The sequence below is a fragment of the Sinocyclocheilus rhinocerous genome, unplaced genomic scaffold (assembly GCF_001515625.1).
Source record: "Sinocyclocheilus rhinocerous isolate Xijiao unplaced genomic scaffold, SAMN03320098_v1.1 scaffold3377, whole genome shotgun sequence".
In the NCBI taxonomy this organism is placed as follows: Eukaryota; Metazoa; Chordata; class Actinopteri; order Cypriniformes; family Cyprinidae; genus Sinocyclocheilus; species Sinocyclocheilus rhinocerous.
This window is the reverse complement of record NW_015654499.1, coordinates 81,029-99,359: the sequence shown is the minus strand read 5'-3', so window position 1 is coordinate 99,359 and position 18,331 is coordinate 81,029. Positions and strand designations below refer to the sequence as shown.

Sequence of the window (18,331 nt, the reverse complement as noted above, 5' to 3'; positions counted from 1 at the left end):
TTTCTGAGATTTTCTTTAATCTTTCCTTTTAGTCAAAACAACTGTAACAGGTGCAAGCTGTGCTTCATTCAAGTCCATTGGGCAGTCAGGGATGAGTCAAGATCACTTCTGACAAACATAAGGTCGACCACTTAACATGCTTTATTTCAGCATTCAAAATAATTAAAAACATCTCAAATTATTATACATATACAAAATAGGTACAGATCCTCTTGTTTTAACCCCCCTATGGTGTGCTTCTCTCATAATTTTAGGACTTTTCTATTTGATTGCCTGTTTTACGCTTTAAAAAAAAAAACCCTGGGTGAAAACAAAAATCCTGATTACAGATGGATGGGAAGGAAGTGCGGATATAGGACAACATTGGGTGGGATATTTTGTAAAGAAACCAAAAGACAACAACCAAAAAGTGTCAAAAGGTGTTTGGAAAATAAAAACAGACTCCACCTGCTTATTCTACACTTGAAAAGACTGCGTGTATCACAGCTACAGTACTGCTTCTTAACAAAAGCTCTGCTGTCTGGCTCTTAGCTTACACTTCAGAAAGAGAGGCATTTGTTACAACTGGGCAGCAAGATATTAGGATTTCTTTAGCACCAAAGGCCCTGCGAGCAAAAGCAATGAACAATACATTACTTTTAGAAAAAGCAAAACTCTATAATTTCTTGCTGACAGGACCTCATGAGGAAAAAGCACCTTTACAGCTGTCACTTGATCCTTTAACCATACTTCTGCCACGTAAATCCTGACCTGGTGTTGGTCAACACTGGGAATTGCAAGTTTCTTTTTTGAGGTAGCCATAAGACATCAAAACAAAGTTGAACCCCTGTCTCTACTAGATGTACTTTGTGTGACTCTTGAGAGGAACGTTGGCATTCGGCACCTGGTGGTGCTAATGGGTATAACACAAAGACACTTAAATGTCATTTTACAGATTTATTTAACACCTGAACATGGTACAAAGCATTTGGGTTTGCTCTTTCATTGTCCTTCCTCAGTGGTTGAAAAAAGTCACTTGCATCAGTGATGTTTCTTTAAAACTCCAGGGGGATTTTACACTTTATAAGTATATAATATTTTCTTGTTGCCAGTGAAACAAATGAGTCTTCTAAAGTATCCTCAGTGTGGGTGGTGACAAAATAGTGGTCCAAAAAAGCCTGATAACACACAACCACTGTCTTCTGAAGCGCAGGTCTAAGCAAGTGGACCATTTGGACAGCCAAATTGAATTCTAGGGTTGATTTTAATGCATAGAAAAGATTTTAGAGAGATGATTGCTAGAAAAAAAACACACACGCACACACAAACAATCTCAAGTCCAGATTTCTTTTTTACAAGAAGCAGACTGGGCCAACTTCAATGCCAAATTCCTGATTAGGTGCACCAACGTCCATAGGGGCGATGTCAATAATAGGCAGACGGGATGTTTTCGTTGTTTTGTAGTCAATGACTGTCTTGCCCCATGCACCGGTGTGCGACTGGAGAGATGGAAAGAAGGAAAAGAGGCATAGAATTAGAGCCTATACAAAACCATTCTTTATGTTGCTATAATAATAAACATTTATGTTGCTAAATTAGTAATCACTTTTTCCCTTGAGTTAATTCCCTTCAGCTTTTATTCTCACATGGAAGTTAATTCAGATAAAAGCTACTGCTAAATGAATAACTGTAAAAGTAATCACACTGAAGTCATGCTTTGATAATAACTGTCATTTTAACAGTTTATCTTGTTAGGGTTAGGGTTAGGGTTAGGTTGTGGTATTAAGATGCTACATTACTGTGTGATGGTCACATTAAGAAAAGATAAAAATGGAGAACTCACCGTGCAACCATCCTCAGTGACACTGTATGTGAAGCGGCTGTTGCCCTCTGCTCTGATCTCGATCTCGTTGGAGCCCTGCAGCAGAAGAGCCTTCTTCAGGTTGCCAGAAGCCTGGTCCATGTATGCAATGCTGTTCTTGCAGTGGTATGTGATATTCTGGGTGGCCTCAGTGGACATGAGGCGCAGGAAGGTGAGCTGAATGTTAACATCCTCAGGCTTAGAGTCCCCGCTGCCATACTCGAACTGTAGGTTTTGAGAGGAAAGCACGAGAAAATCAGCAAATATAATAAACAGACATGAAGACAAAACCTGTTATACCTTTTGGCCTAGTTGACATCCTCACCTGGAAGCCATCGGTCATGGCCTCTCCAAACCATACGTGCTTCTTCTCCTTGATGTTCTTGCTTGTGTACCAGTTCTTCTTGGGAATGGAGGACTCAGTTGGGTAGACGCAGGTCTCGCCAGTTTCCATGTTGCAGTAGACCTTGATGGCATCCTGGTTGCAGCCCTGGTCAGGGTCAATCCAGTACTCGCCTGTGTTTTATTTTTGAGAGGAACGGGATTAATATAGGCATGTAGTATGATGCAGGGTGAGAAATGTAAAATGACTTTAGAATTTAGGAATTTAGAATTGTTGTGCAATGGAGAAAGGGAACGTACCGCTCTTCCAGTCTGGGTGGCACATCTTCAGGTCACGGCAAGTGCGTGCAGGATTCTTCTTGGTGCCATCTGGGCTGATGATGCTCTCAATCTGTTGGCTCAGGGACTTGAGGGTGGTGTCAACCTCGAGGTCACGGTCGCGCATCACATTGGCATCATCGGCACGGTAGGAACGGAAGGGATCAGGGGCCTTCTCCTGTGGCTGGGCAATGAAGCCGATATCAAATCCACCCCCAGAGGGTCCAGGAGGTCCAGCGAGTCCGGGAGGTCCAGGAGGTCCCTATACCAGAGAGTAAACCAAATATGCTGGGGTTATGTGTATATTTGGTTTTCTGGGTTCATAGTCATGTAGAAAAGGAAAGAATCACCCACAGCTGGTCCAATTTCTCCAGTGCGACCACGGGGTCCAGGAGGTCCAATGGGTCCAGGAAGTCCGCTCATACCATCCTTACCAGCGGCTCCAGAAGATCCAGCTGGGCCCTATTAATACAAAAACAGAAACATCCAAATCCAATCAGAATGAACTCTGAAACACACTTAGGCCACCGTGTATATGTTTCAAATATTTGATCAAAGCAGAGAAACAACGGAAGTACAAATATGCAGCAAAATATATTTTATAATCATTTTAAATAATTTATAATAATACTTACTCTAGGTCCACCGGTTCCAGAAGCTCCAGCAGGTCCAGGTTCTCCAGAGGGTCCCTATGGACAAGAATAAAAGAGATGAAAAACATGTTTCAAGCTACGGATGTTATATTCGAGATTTACACTCTAAGTTCCATAAGCTAAATAAAGTCACTTACAGGAGGTCCTGGGGGTCCCTGCATTCCGGTAAATCCTCTGTGTCCCTTCATGCCTCTCTCGCCAGCCTCACCAGTCTCACCCCTGTCTCCACGAGCTCCAGCGGGTCCCTGGATAAAGACATTACACCTCAGATGATAATATAGTGTGTATCACAGATGGAGCTACACATAGACTCTGGTTTGGCAATTCTTTTGAGGTTTGAGTCAGGACTTACTGCGGGTCCACGGGGACCAGAAGGGCCAGCAGGACCGGCAGGACCACCAGGGCCCTAAGAAGGAAAAAACGGATGAGTTATAATACTCACATGCTTTTTAAGCCATCAACAGTTCATTTCATTATTGGAGATGGGACACTTACAGACTCTCCACGATCACCAGTCTTTCCAGCAGGGCCAAGGGGTCCAGAAGAACCAGGAGGTCCAGGAGCACCGGGAGTGCCAGCAGTGCCAGTCTCACCACGGTCACCCTATATCCGGAGCAGAAGAACATAATTTTGTAAGGGACACAATCTGTGTCACACAGCCTAATGCTTGGTGGGAAACCATGAAGACTGCAGCTCACCTTGGGGCCAGCAGCACCATCACGTCCAGCAGAACCCTCATTACCTGGAGTTCCCTAATGTAAAGGAAATTACATAGATGTCAACAAGGCAGGATGGTATTTATGGTTTCAATTACGTCAATGAAATTCAATAGGTATTGGTATATAGGTGTATATCCTCACCTCACGACCAGGCTCACCAGGAGATCCAGCCAATCCAGGGGGTCCCATGGGTCCAGGAGGTCCACGTTCACCAGAGGGACCAGAAGGTCCTTGTTTGCCAGGCTCTCCCTAAATGGCATGATGAAGAGAATAATGAAAGCTTTACCATGATTGATGCATAAGATGCCAACTTTCTAACAAGACAAACACTTGAAAGTAGATACTGGCTGAATAAACCAACCATAGCTCATGACTGTATGGAAGAACATGAGAGATTTACATGCTGTGTAGGTGTTCTTGGGTTCAATTGAGACATCAAAGAGAGTAAAACAAGGGAGCCAGAATACTCACAGATGGGCCGGAGAGACCAGGGAAACCACGCTCGCCTCTTTGTCCAGGGAGACCAACAATACCACGCTGACCAGCAATACCTTGAGGTCCAGGGATACCAGAAGAGCCCTGTAAGAAAAGTATTAGTACATCACAGGCAATGTCTTTATTAGACAATGTGTGTGTGTGTGTGTGTGTGTTTATAACTAGAACTTTTTTAAATATCTAGAACAATTAAATATCTACCAATCTATACTAGCATGGACATCAAGATGGAAGACAGAGAATGAACTTATTCAAGTTGTAAATTTGGAACATAACTGTGAAAATTAAGACTAAAACGCATTAAAAAAAAAACAAATCCATAAATTAAGAAAGAGTACAAATTAATATCCTAGCATTTCAAACCATCTTGCCTAGGGATGACTTGTGAGAAAAGTAACTGAGACCAGTAATAAGGAGATACAGAGTTTACTGATCACTATGCAAAAATAACTATATTAAAGCATGTCTGCAGTTTGCCAACAAGCATCGCATTTGGCCAGTTGCGATGCTGGAAAAGATTTTGTGGTCAGATGAGACCAAAGGAAATAAGTTGTGCATAACACTGCCAAAAAGTGTGAGGATTTGAAAGAACTGGTTAAGACATCCTAATAATTTTGCTAGACACTGCAATCGACTCTCAAATACTCTGGTTACGGTCATGTATTCGAAAAGGCCAGAAGGCAAGGCAATAATGTTATTGATCAGCATGAAAGACTTACAGAAGGACCCTCGGCTCCAGGAGCTCCTTTCTCACCAGGGGCACCAGGTGGTCCAGCAGCACCAACTTCACCAGTGCGCCCAGAAGGTCCAGTCTCACCACGGTTACCTTTCTGGCCCTCCTTACCAGGGACTCCAGAAGGTCCTGGGGGTCCAGCATTTCCCTAAGACAAGAAGCAAGTAGAGAACCATTGTTAATTATGGAAGAGGATCACTGTTACTTCTTTGGTGTATTAATTAGTACTATCTATATCAGTGTTGTAGAGATTCTTACAGCAGGGCCAGGGGGACCAACTCTGCCAGCAGCACCAGGGAAACCAGTAGCACCCTTAACAAAAAATGTAATAATGGATTAGCCCAATTGTAATATGTCATTTACAAGTGTCTTTAAAAGCTGAATATACTGTATTTTTTAATTGTGGTAAGTATAAACATAAAACCAAAAAATATAAAATTAAGTAAGTCATACTCACAGGAGGACCAGCAGCACCACGGGCACCCTTGGGTCCAGTAGAACCAACAGGACCCTGTATAGCACAAATCATTTTGATTAAAAATGTGCATGTCAACATTAGTAAAGAAACTATGCTATTACATGGGTCAAACGTTATAAACCCAAAAGAGCATAAGTCTGTTGGATGAGAAGATTATCTGAGAAGATGATCACACCTGAGGTCCGGGGGTACCAGTTGCTCCTGCAGGTCCCGGAAGACCAGCGTCACCCTTAGCACCATTGTCTCCAGGCTCTCCCTTAGCACCAGGCAGACCATCGGCACCCTGTTGGACAGAAATTAGATGTTCGACATAAGAACTGGCCTGTAATAATTAAAACATTTTATAAGGATATATATACTAGTGTTTGTTACTCACAGGAGGTCCAGCAAATCCAGCGGGTCCAGAAGAACCAGTCTCTCCACGCTCACCCTATTTGTAATTGTAGAACAAGGTGATGCCATTAGATCATTTTAGTAAAAGAACTTCAACTTTTCTTCAATTGACCAATTTTGTGTAGCATATGTGTGAATCTTAAAGTCAAGGATTGTTCTTACAGGTGGTCCTCGGGCACCATTAGGTCCAACAAGTCCAGGAGCACCAGTCTCTCCCTATGTTAAAATACATGATATGATAAAACAATGGTTGAATATGTTCTTCAACTTTGTGAGATGAATACATTATGGATATATGGAATCTAGCTCAAAAGACACTCACCTTGTCACCAGGAGCTCCAGCAGGTCCAGGAGGTCCAATTGGTCCGGTCATACCACGGATGCCATCTTTACCAAGGGCACCATCAGCACCCTTGGCACCTTGGTCACCCTGGGATAAGAATTTGTTATCAGTTTTGAGAATTTGTGCCATTTAGTTTATTTGCTGAGTTTGCCGAATTCAGTTTGCTGAGTATTAGTACTGATTTTTCATCAGGAACAGATCTCAAAGTTCAGAAAAGTGCATCATTAGTACTCACTCTGTCACCCTTAAGACCTGGCAGACCAGCAGAACCACGGTCGCCAGGCATTCCTTGAAGTCCGGGAGGACCCTGAGCACCAGAGGCACCTGGGGCACCAGCATCACCCTAAGGAAGCAAGAAAAAGTCTTAATGATGATACATATTCACTGGCACAGTACAATCATACACTTCAGGAGTTTGATTCATATTTAGGGGTATCCTTCAGATTTTAGCCGATTGCTGTAAATGTGTGGTCATCAACAAAGTGTGTCAGGACAGGTGAGACTCACCTTGGCACCATCATTACCAGCTGAACCAGGAGAACCACGGGCACCAGCAGGACCAGCAGGGCCAGGGGCACCACGCTCACCAGGGAATCCTCTGTCACCCTGGGTAAAAAAGTATAGAGAAATACTATCAGTTCTCGTCCATCTCACATATCTAGAACTACAGTCAGCATTATGGACTATGTGTCATTTGGCAATCATGTTGTAGATACTCACTCTGGATCCAACAGGTCCAAGAGCTCCAGCCTCTCCAGGAAGACCCTGTAATAGGCCAAAGAAGGCAAATTAGTATTGTATCACCTGTCCCTTCATTTCTAATGAGGGTTTCTAAGAGACTTAATTACTGTTGCCCATAGCTAAACTGCATATTTAAGTGTCCTTTAAGCGTGAGTGTCCTTGCAAGCACGCTAGACCATAAATCTCCTCTAATTGTTTTATATTATAAATAAAGTTTACAGCCTTATGTTTATAAAATAAATGTAAGCAGTTCCATATTAACACACTGGCTAGCAACTTACCTGCTCACCAGACTTGCCAGGCTCACCAGTTGAACCCTGAGGTCCTGGCAGACCCTGTCAATCAGATGCACAACAGAGAGATGAGCACACCGATGTCGATGTCTATAGCAAAAATATTGTGTTTTGGGTTGGGTAAGATGAGAAACTCACTCACCTGGAATCCAGGAGGACCAGCAGGTCCCTGTTCACCTCTCTCACCAGCAGGCCCCTATTCATGAAAAATGATCATGAGACACATTAGCCAAAGTGATTAATTAGAGTAACCATATTTGAATGTTATAGAGAGTTTATTACAATGTAGTAGATTGAAGAACAATTTAAGTTGAATTTATGTTTATAAATGTATTATAAATGTACAATTTATGGCCATAATATGAACATTTTGAAACGGTTTGTGTTATGGATTAGCAGGACAGCTGTTTTAAATGAGACTGAAATAACATTGCATGACGAAAAACCATATGGCAAATGCCTTATGGGATATTGAAGTGCTACTTACAGCAGTTCCAGGAGCACCAGGGGCACCAACATCACCATCTTTACCGGGAGCGCCCTATAGTTAAGACAAAACACAATAGAATGAGCAACAGACTACGACACTACGAACCAAACGGTAAAAGTTGACTGTGGTGTGGAAAACAAAAAAACTATAGCTACTTACAGTGGCACCAAGAGCACCCATCACACCTCTCTCACCAGGTTTGCCAGCCTCACCCTGTACAGGGGCAGAAGTAAACATCAAAATTAGAACGTGTTTAGTAACAATTACACATTGAATCTGACCTCCGAAGTTTCTTGTACATAGAAATTAAAACATCAAAGTCTGATTGTCTGTAATTTGGCTATACAGTTAGCATATTGACTTTTTATGGTGTAGTTTCAAACTGAAAGAGTAAAGAGAGTAAGGATCACTCACAGCAGCACCCTTAGGTCCAGGGAATCCCATGACACCAGGCTGTCCTCTGGCTCCAAGGGGGCCAGGTGGTCCAGGGCGGCCATCTTGTCCAGAAGCACCCTGTCAAAAATAAAATAACAAAAGCTTGATCCTTACCCACCGTGTACGAATCTCTGGGTATGCAGTGTGTGCATTTATGACTATTGAAATAAAACATCTCAGCAGGAGTTTTCATGGATATTATTATGTACAGTATAGGACTATAGTGAATGTGGAGCTGATGGTTTGTTCTGACATTATGGAGAATTGCGTGGGCACTCACAGGAGTTCCGGTCTTTCCATCAGGTCCAGGGCTGCCAGGGCTACCAGTCATACCCTGTAATGAGCATGAAGATAGAGGGGGTCAAACAGTACTCACTGGCACATTAATACACAACCAATACAACCAAATGACGTATAGCATTCCTGCTGATATCAACATTCTCACCTTGGATCCTGGCATACCAGGTTCACCATTGCGGCCAGGCTCACCAGTGGCACCCTTAGGTCCAACAGCTCCAGGGCCTCCACGCTCACCAGTGGCACCCTGTTATAAAGATCAGAGAGTGTTGCATTTATCATGATCGCTATTTACCAATTTTCTGCTTAATTGCTCATAATGTTCCTGTGGTTCAGTGGTAGAGCATTGCGTTAGCAGCGCAAAGGTTGTGGGTTCAATTCCCATGGAACACACATACTGATAAAAAATGTTTAGCCTGAATGCACTGTAAGTCGCTTTGGATAAAAGCGTCTGCTAAATGCATAAATTTGAAAAGGATGTTTTGTATCTTTTGTAGACTCACCTTAGGACCTGCAGATCCATCAGCACCAGGGAAACCACGACCACCAGGAGCACCCTGCACAAAGAGGTGTGTGACTGTTATGGTCAGGCCCAATTTTAAGGTTCTTACTAATGGAGAAGTTTGATGTGGGTACATACACGTTCACCAGGGGGTCCGCGGGTACCGGCAGAACCGGGTTCACCACGAGCTCCTCTCTTGCCTTCCTCACCAGGGGGGCCAGGGGGACCCTGAACTCCTTGGGCACCCTAGGTAAGCACACAAGAAAAAGAAGATGGTTTGAAATCAACCAGATTTTTTATTTTTTTTTGTAAATTTTTGTAAAAGCCAACAGCAGAGTTGCTTTGTGAAAAATCAGTCCTAGGGCAATGTTTTTATAAAGCTGTAAAATGCTTTACCAAAATTTGCATGATAAGATGGAAGATGAAATGGAGTGTTAAAAACAATGACGTGAGTGACAAAGTCTTATTTGATCTTGAAAAGATCAAATAAGTGATGTTTATACTTACAGCCTCTCCCTTAGCACCAGCCTCTCCTTTGGAACCAGGGGTGCCAACCTCACCCTGTAAAACAAACAAAAATGGTCAAGAGAAGTAGACAGAATGGCCTTTTCTTAAAAAAAAAAAAAGTAAATGTATGAAATAATTTATATTTTGTCAAAAAATTTTTTTAGCTCATTTAGGTCATTCTCATGATCTGAGAAGAAATTGACACTTACAGTGTTACCCTTAGGGCCAGGGGCACCAGCAGCTCCAGCAGCTCCAGGAGGACCACGAGGCCCAGGGAAACCTGGAGCACCAGCAATACCAGAAGCACCCTGCAAGTGGCAGCAGAGAGTAACAAATATGTGGCTGTTAATTTACTAACACCAATGTTCTAATGCAGGAAGAGGAAATATATTGACCTAAATATTAACTTTTATCAAGAAGAAGAGCATTTGTTGATAAAGATTAAGACAATACTTACAGGAGCACCCTTAAGACCAGGGGCACCATCAGCTCCATTGTTACCCTACAGCAGAAGGAATGCAAAATGGACAAGGCGATCAGAACTGAAGTGCACACATAGCTGAAATTTAGGATTGAAAAAATGTGGATAATTTGATATGTAAAAAGATTCACTCACAGCGGGTCCAGCAGCACCAGCAGGTCCAGGGTTACCAGGCTCACCACGGGTTCCCTGGGGTCCCTCTGCACCACGAGATCCCTGAGCACCAACCTCTCCCTATGGAAAGCAAAGTGTAAGAGTGCGATGGGACAACACCTATGAAGTGCCACAAGGGGCATCTCAACCCTCAATGTAAAAGCATTGTGTATAGAGTCCATAAAAAACCCAAGTATTTCTATGATGCTAGAGGATACGTTTGTTTGTCAGCTTTGACCTACTAACATATTTACCAGGAATCAACTCTTCATTAATTGTTGGCCTACATAATTTAGATGATTGACAGCGCTGCCAAGAACATCTGGGTCCATCAGCCCAATTACAGTGCCACCTTGTGGTACTCTAGCTCCTGTTTGGTTTGATTTGTAATATGAATATGCGTAATAATGTGAACAAATGAGAGTAATTTTTTTTTTACCTTAGTTCCAGGGCCACCAGGGAATCCTGGAGAACCAGCAGGGCCAGTTGGGCCCTAAAAATAGAGAGAGAAGATAAATTATTGTTAGCTTAAGTTGTCCTTTTTTACTCATTATCATTTTTCAGATTAATTTAGAACTGGTGGATTTACAAAAATCGGATCTATAAAAAAAAAAAAAAAGGCGACTTACAGGAGGACCAGCAGCTCCAGCGGCACCATCGTTACCACGAGCACCCTGCAAAATTGAGAAAATATAATTATTTGGAAGTTATTCATTATTACAAGGTTTAATCTGTGCACTGCAGAGGACAGAATTTTGGTAAATACTGTGTTTTATGTTTAAGGGATGATCTCAACCCATTTAAAGGATCCAAAAAGTGCAGTATGTCTTTTCAAAATGATGTTAAGCTACCGTGAAATGCTCAATATACACGTCTGTCCTTTATTTGCAAAGTACACAATGTCAGATCTACAAATAAAGTATAATACTGCAACATAAGTGGTACAGTAGGACATTAGGGTTAAGTTCATGTTTATAAGGTTACTTACAGCAGCACCAGGAGGACCAGAGCGGCCTCTCTCGCCAGGCAGACCACGAGGACCCTGGGAAACAGAGTTACATTAGAAAAGAACTACAAATGTAGATGTTGAAAATAGGATGAAAGTCATGCTTATTCAGTGTGAGTAAATGCTATTTCTTACCATAGCTCCAGGAGTTCCATTCTCACCAGAGGCACCAGGCTCACCCTAATGGGCAAAGCAGCATGTTAAGGGGTCTGCTTACTTTGAACTTCTGGTTTAAAGTGTGATATTGATTTTAATTATTATTTCACCTTAGGTCCAGCAGGGCCAGAGTCTCCCTTAGCTCCATCTAGACCGCTGAATCCCTGAGGTGCAGAGGATGCACATAAAGATGTGCATAGAAGTAATATGGACATAAGTTGATATTCATCAAACAAGAGAAATTGCTTCCTAGAGCTAGAGAACTTACTCTGTGTCCCTTGATGCCTGGAAGTCCTGGGGTTCCGGGGAATCCACGAGCACCCTAGATAGATAGAGAAAGGGAGAAAACTTTTACAGCCATTTCTTCTTTTGTGGCTCACACACTATAATGTTAATACAATGCAATTATAACAACAGTAGAACTTAATTATTTTCACCGGAAATCCTGTGAAGAGTCCTTTTGGCAACACTCACCTGTGCGCCAGAGGGTCCGCGCTCACCAGGGCGACCGGGTTTGCCAGACTCACCCTTACAGAGTCAGAGAAAAAACAGATGAGAAAAGAGAAACAAACTGAATGAAAAAAATGAGGCAGAAATGAAAAGAATAGTAGACATTGATAAATACAATACTTGGTTTCCTGAAATCTTTCCTGGAAACATTTTACAGTAATATACTAGAAGTAAACTGCATAAACTAATGACGTTTTTTTTCCTTATATCTTCTTAAACTAAAATGTAGTGGTTGAGTAAAATTACTTACATCTTCTCCGTTCTTTCCAGGGGGACCAGCTGAACCACGGGGACCCATTGAACCCTAAACCAGGAAAGCATCAGAAAAAAATCTAGGTTAGGAAAAAAACATTTGTGTCCATGTGAGTGTATTTATGTATTTCACATTGTGGCCGCATGAGTGAGTCACACTTTGGCAGTGTGAATTATCAAATGAAAACATTTGAAATATCGACTAAAATGACTTTTTGCTTGCCAGTAAGAGACCTCTGTTATACATATACATAGGCTGGATGTCATTCATCCACTTAGTGAAAGAAAAAAAAATATATAGGTGGCTGAGGTCAAGATTCATGAACCCTGTACCCTTTTGACCTTATTTGACCCAAATGGGTCAAACTGGAGTCACACGCGTAGGTGAGGGTAATTTTAATTTGGGTAAAATTATCTTAGATTTCTAGGGTTTAACTGCGAGCACTTCTTAAAAAGTCAGTAGAGGACATGTAATCAGACTTTTTGTTATTTGTGTTATTTACAAAAAAAAAATCTGTGTTTGATTTGATGAGTGCAGGGATGATTTGTTTAGATACTCACAGGAGCACCAGCCTCACCAGGCTCACCAGGGTGGCCAGTAAATCCTTGGGGTCCCTGTAGAGGAGGACAAAGAGCACAAATTACAAGAAACACAAAATTGAGGAACACAGTGCTATTAAATTCTACAATAAGCCTTGAGGGAAAAGGTAGTAGCTCATTTTTACTTCCTGGGTGGATCTAATTAAAATTAATTTATTCTGATTTTCCTGGGTTCCAAATTGCAGTAATAAAACTAATTTCATAATGATAAATTTGAAAGTAATACATTTTTGAAAATTGGTTAATGAAAAACGCTACAACTGTATGGCGTATATTTATCTCCAATTGCATGGTGTATATTTAACTTAAAATAATATCTTGTTTTTTTTTAGCTTGATTTCATTATGACTTCCAATATAGAACTGGTTTAAAATGTATGTTAAGATGATATGGTTTCTGAGAACTGTTAGGGAGTACTCACAGAAGTTCCAGGCGGTCCAGGGGGTCCACGGGGGCCCATAGCTCCCTGTAAAAAAAAGACAAAGGAGATACTGTAAGGAAACCTGACAAAGTAATAACTGATTAATACACAGTTCTTGGGACATTTTGTTTGAAGCTGCATGCTACAGGCCTTCATATGCCTGTATGCCATAAATTAAAAATATATTAAGCATGTGTTTGTAGTGCAGCAGCTGATATGATGCTGTCTGTTAATAAAGAACTGAATTGTTATTACATAGAGAGACAAATAAGTGTATATGCATACCGTACATTTATTGAAACTGATATTTGCATCACTCAGAGATTTGTAGGACGCATGTGTACTGTATGTGCATGCATGAATAGGAATGTGTATGTTAGCATATGTGCGTTTTTACCATGGGGCCTGGGACAGCCATTGCTCCTCCGGATTTCTCATCAAATCCACCAGACATCTGAGGAGAAAAGTTCTGTGGCGGGGCAAAGAGAAAAAGCAAAGACCTTGTCAGTCAAAAGATGAGATGAGAAAAAAAAAAACTTAAAAAATAAAATCTTAAAGCAGAGATTTAAAAAAAATCTGTGCTCATTTTAGCATAGGACAGGATGAACCGTAACTGAACTTATCTAGCTCATGCTTAGGCTTAAGCTTTGCATGCCTGAGTGCAACTGTGGCTACTGCCCTGAGTGTGCTGTCCACTTAAATGGTGCTGAAACGTGTCAGCCCTGTGACCTAAAGGTCTTTTAAATGTGATCTGATTTCAAATTATGGCCTAGAACAACTCCTGAAATTTTTGCACCTGGCCTAAAGGCACATATAAGTCACACCTTTCACCTATCTGTTGGCAAAAACTAGTATTTTCCCTCTTTAGGGTGAAATACTTACTTTGAATATTATAATCATGACTTGTTTTAGATCAAATCCAACTGAAAATCAGGTAAGCTATAAAAAATAATTTATAACTAACCTGTAAGGAATATAACATCTAAAGTTTTGTGCAGTGGTAATAAATGCTGGTTTAAAATGTATGTTTTTTGGTCTCCAAGAACTTTAAGATGTTCAGCAAGTAAACAAAACCCTTGATGAAGCAATAAACTGATAAAAAGATTGAAATAGAAACCTACCCTGTCACCCTTCTCACCGGCAGGACCTCTTGGTCCCTAAGAGAGAGTGATGAACACAAAGGCATTTATAAGGATTTATTTTCCCAAATAAGTAGCAAAATAACTTGTAACTTGCATTAAATGAGTTCAAAATGAGGCCTTGAGTATGGTATTCTTAATAATGTAGGCCATTTATAAAGATCATTTTATAAAGCAATGAACTGAAAACTTATTTGAGGAAATATAAGCTGATAAAAGTAAAACAACATTTACCTCAACACTGGGCTCCTGGAATTCTATAAAATTGAGGAAAAATAAAAACAAAAATTAAAACCATATAAAAATAGAAATTAGTCAGATGCCTCTTTTGGTTTGCAAATGTTTAGCACTAAAATGATAACAATCAGCCTAACCAGTGAGTCTGTGGTTTTCCCCAATTAGACTTGATGCCTTGAGCCTGATTCAGGCCCACTAAACCCAGAAGGAAACCACAAATTAATCCAGTGAGTGACCATAAGGCCGGAAGCTTGAAGATCTCATTGAAAAATCCAATGGGGAGTGAATGTTGTGGCTCCATCTGAATTTTCCCTGACATTTTAAATGAAGGGATGTGGGGTGGTTCTGTTTGCCCAAAGTAAGAAAAAACGGTGCGTGAGAATCAAGTCGTCGTACCGTCGTCTGGGCAGACGGGGCAGCACTCGTCGTGGGGAATCACTGGGTTGAGGCAGTCGGTCGTGTCCTCGCAGGTCACCTCGTCGCACATAACGGTGCCGCTGTCGCACACGCAGATTTGGCATGGCTCTGGTTTCCAGACGTCCCTGTCATTGTAGACCTGGCCGTCCAATGTGCAGCTGCCACCTGTGCCTACGGGAATAACGAGTAAAATAGTTGCATGAGTATGACAGTAGAAATATAAACATTTGATATTTGAGTATGTCATAGAATATAAGATGTTCATGTCTAATATAGGTCGGTTTGTTTCTTGTTTATTGTCATAGGCCTATGCATGAAGTTAAATCGGTGACGGAAGGTGGGAAATGCTTAGAAGGCACTTTTGTCGTCTCTAAATAATCGCTTAAATCTCACGAGGGCAATGCGACTGGTTTGGTATTCTATCTATCGAAATGAGGCCATCTCTTGAGAATTTTGTTTTGTAAACATTTCCCGTAGACGTGGGAACAGAGCAGCTCGTGTAAACGCACACCTTTACATTTGCTTGAAAAGGTTTGCTTTGAGATTCACCCCTAGGTGGCGTAGTGCCGTTATGCCCAGATGCCATTATCCAGAGGAAGAAGCTTGAGGGAAAGTTTCCACGTCTGCTGAAGCTGACCGTCCATCATGAAGTAACTGAAAACTGTCGGCTTGGCAACGACTATCGTTTTCCTTCAGTGGAAAGTCTGCAGGGTCCGCATGTGTTTTCAATCATCATAACAGAGGGGGAAAAAAGTGAACGGCATGGGGTGGGGTGGGGGGATTTGTCAAAATATGTCATTGCATATTTAACCACCAAGTGGCGCTGTGAGACTGCTTGAAATACTTGAGCACTTCGACAGGTAAAATTATGGGTCTGGAATATTAATTAAAGGTAAAACTTACATTTAAACTATTTGCATTTCTTTATAACTGTACAGAAAATCAAGTAGTTTTGCTTTAATTTAGTTAGCAGACTTAACTTGGAAAACATGGCCATCCAAAAATGAGATCATCGCGTTTCCTCTCTCTCTCTCTCTCTCTCTCTCTCTCTCTCTCTCTCTCTCTCTCTCTCTCTCTTTTGGGGGAAAACTTTTTTAATGGATGTCGCCCATATCCATTTTTTTTTCTTTTGCTGGAATTGCACATTTTTATTCTAAGTTGTTTGTTTTTTCCCCATCCAACTATCCAAACTTATCACTAGGAAATGACTTAAATCTGAACTTTTCCCCTTAAAGTTTTAAGTTCGACATTTTTTATCAGTTCTGAGCACATTATGGACTATTTGATCTCTCTGTGTCTGCTTTTCTCTTTTAGCAGCTGTTGAGGATAATAAATTGCTCGTGATGGAGAGTCTCCAAACCTGTGCCAACTTGTCTCCAAAGGCTCGCGCATGCAGAGCGTGAAAAGGCCCAGTGGGTCTAATGCACATCCAGACTGAACAAAAGTTCTTCTCCCATTTCAGGGGAAAACATAGCTAATCTATGCCTAAGGCTATAGGAAAACGCCTGCATAACTTGTTCAGTCCAGAAAGAATAATTTCTTTCAGCATCACGGAATAGGCTATAGCCTACTGCTTCACTTTTGCACCCACTAACCTTCAACAAAAGCTTGAAAAATTGTAGAAAAGTTATACTTACGATCATCCTCGCCTTGTCCTCTTGCCAAAAGCACCGTTGCGCTGAGCAACAGCGCCAATCGAATATCCACAAAGCTGAACATGTCTAAATATTAGACATGTAGACTCTTTGAGGCGAGGGAAGTTCTTTTTTTTTCCTTTAGACTCCAATCATACACGGTAGGGTCCGGTCTTCTGTGACTCCAATCCAGACCCCAGCAGAAACTCCCTACTGCCTAAACCAACTCTAGGTCCTGGCTTTTATACCCCAAACTTTCTGGGAGGCGCCGGGAGCAGCAGATAACTCAAGCATGTTCACGTTTAATAGAATAGCGTCCCTCCTTCACCGGACAGGGGGGCTGTCTTCACAACGTTTTCAGAGCGAACATCTAAAGAAACCTGATCTCTTAATAAAAAGGTGAGGGTTTGCTCTCAAAACTTATTTTTGGTGAAGCTAGGTTGTGTGCCAAGGTGACCACCTGTATTGTGGGCATAGCCTATCTCCGGACTTTTGTTTCAATCATGAATTCTGGCAAGACCTTTCGACCCAAAGACTTACTTCAAATGAGGACTGGGAGATGAGGACGACGCAATATTTGTTATCGCTTCTTTCTTTCTTTTTTTTAATTTAATTTAAAAAATTTTAATGTAGAAGGTAATTTTTCATTAGTGGATTTCTGCAGCCAAGTAGGCCTACTGAACATTTATTCCAAGATAAAACTGAATGTTGACTTGCAGAAGATTGTTTCCTATCTATCTATCTATCTATCTATCTATCTATCTATCTATCTATCTATCTATCTTGTAGGCTATTAAATAGCGTTAAAATTTATATATGTAGGCTATTGTTTGGACAAATTAGGTTTATGATTATTATTCGCACTTATTGAAGTTATTAGCCAAATATTTTGTATTTGTTCTATAAAAGTAGTTGTGTTTGGTGAATATTTGAAACGTATAGGCCTTATATTGTGATGCTGATTCAGGATGGGCACATTTTCTTGTTAATAAAAGCATAACAAGATTGTTTTTTTCCCAATCGTTTATCTTGTCACCATCATTTCTGTAATTTATAGACCTACTGGATTGTATAATTTTTTACATTTCATGAGTTTCAACTTATCGATAATTAAATTCTACGTGGTCGAAAAAAATCCATGCACTTATAACTGCAGGCTGTCACCTTGGCATCATTTTGATTTTATTTAAAACTTTATGGCAGCACTTAAACTTTTAATTTTTTATTTTAGTGGGCTTATTTTTGTTACAGTGAAAGAAACCACATTTAAATAATAATGGAAAGAAAGAGAGAAAAAAAACACAAATTTGGCCTCAGACTACAATAACGGAAACGCTCTTAAAGGTGCATATCCTTAATACGCGGCAGGTACGAGCCATAAAAAGTGATTTGGTTTATGAGCGGCTGCATCTCTCTTCCGCAGACACGTCGCACCTCTGGAACTGGCCAATCAGAGCTTGCGCTCTCCCCTTTTCTCTTCATCTTCATAGCAGTGTCTCATCCAAGAGCCGCGTCTGCCTCCTTATTCCGTTCAGAAGCTAATGCAGATGAAAGGAGTCGCGAGCCTTGAGAGAAAGGGAGAGAGAGAGAGAGAGAGAGAAAACGCCACCTCATCGCTTTCAGGTGCACTTAGGGTCAGTCGCGATGAAAGCACTTGTGCTACATTCACACACTATATATGGCGGATCAAAGCAATATTACTTGAGGCATACTGGAAAGGAATTGACATTTAAACTAATAACCTTC

At 41.2% G+C, this 18,331-nt stretch overlaps 1 protein-coding gene across 1 annotated transcript; it reads right to left on the bottom strand.

Annotated features, from left to right (window-relative positions):
• LOC107717204 (collagen alpha-1(I) chain-like) lies at positions 1–16,819 on the bottom strand. Its single transcript, XM_016523884.1, has 42 exons — positions 16,589–16,819; positions 14,931–15,122; positions 14,532–14,554; positions 14,280–14,315; positions 11,202–11,255; positions 10,843–10,887; positions 10,653–10,706; positions 10,196–10,294; positions 10,037–10,081; positions 9,789–9,887; positions 9,580–9,633; positions 9,211–9,318; positions 9,074–9,127; positions 8,719–8,817; positions 8,554–8,607; positions 8,253–8,351; positions 7,998–8,051; positions 7,836–7,889; positions 7,491–7,544; positions 7,337–7,390; positions 7,035–7,079; positions 6,822–6,920; positions 6,550–6,657; positions 6,294–6,401; positions 6,134–6,187; positions 5,955–6,008; positions 5,754–5,861; positions 5,558–5,611; positions 5,359–5,412; positions 5,087–5,248; positions 4,344–4,451; positions 4,014–4,121; positions 3,852–3,905; positions 3,649–3,756; positions 3,506–3,559; positions 3,291–3,398; positions 3,136–3,189; positions 2,855–2,962; positions 2,483–2,762; positions 2,166–2,356; positions 1,823–2,065; positions 1–1,478 (listed from the first exon to the last, which is right to left on the bottom strand). Exons 1-42 carry the CDS (start codon positions 16,668–16,670, stop codon positions 1,332–1,334), a joined length of 3,822 nt encoding a protein of 1,273 aa, XP_016379370.1. The 5' UTR covers positions 16,671–16,819; the 3' UTR covers positions 1–1,331.
• Positions 16,820–18,331: the final 1,512 nt, after the last annotated feature.

Coding starts and splice junctions, on each gene's coding strand:
- LOC107717204 (XM_016523884.1), bottom strand. CDS start 16,670: ATGTTCAGCTTTGTGGATATTCGATTGGCGCTGTTGCTCAGCGCAACG. Junction 14,555..14,930: donor CCCCGTCTGCCCAGACGACG/GTACGACGACTT, acceptor TCAATTTTATAG/AATTCCAGGAGCCCAGTGTT. Junction 7,890..7,997: donor TGGGTGCTCTTGGTGCCACT/GTAAGTAGCTAT, acceptor TCTTAACTATAG/GGCGCTCCCGGTAAAGATGG.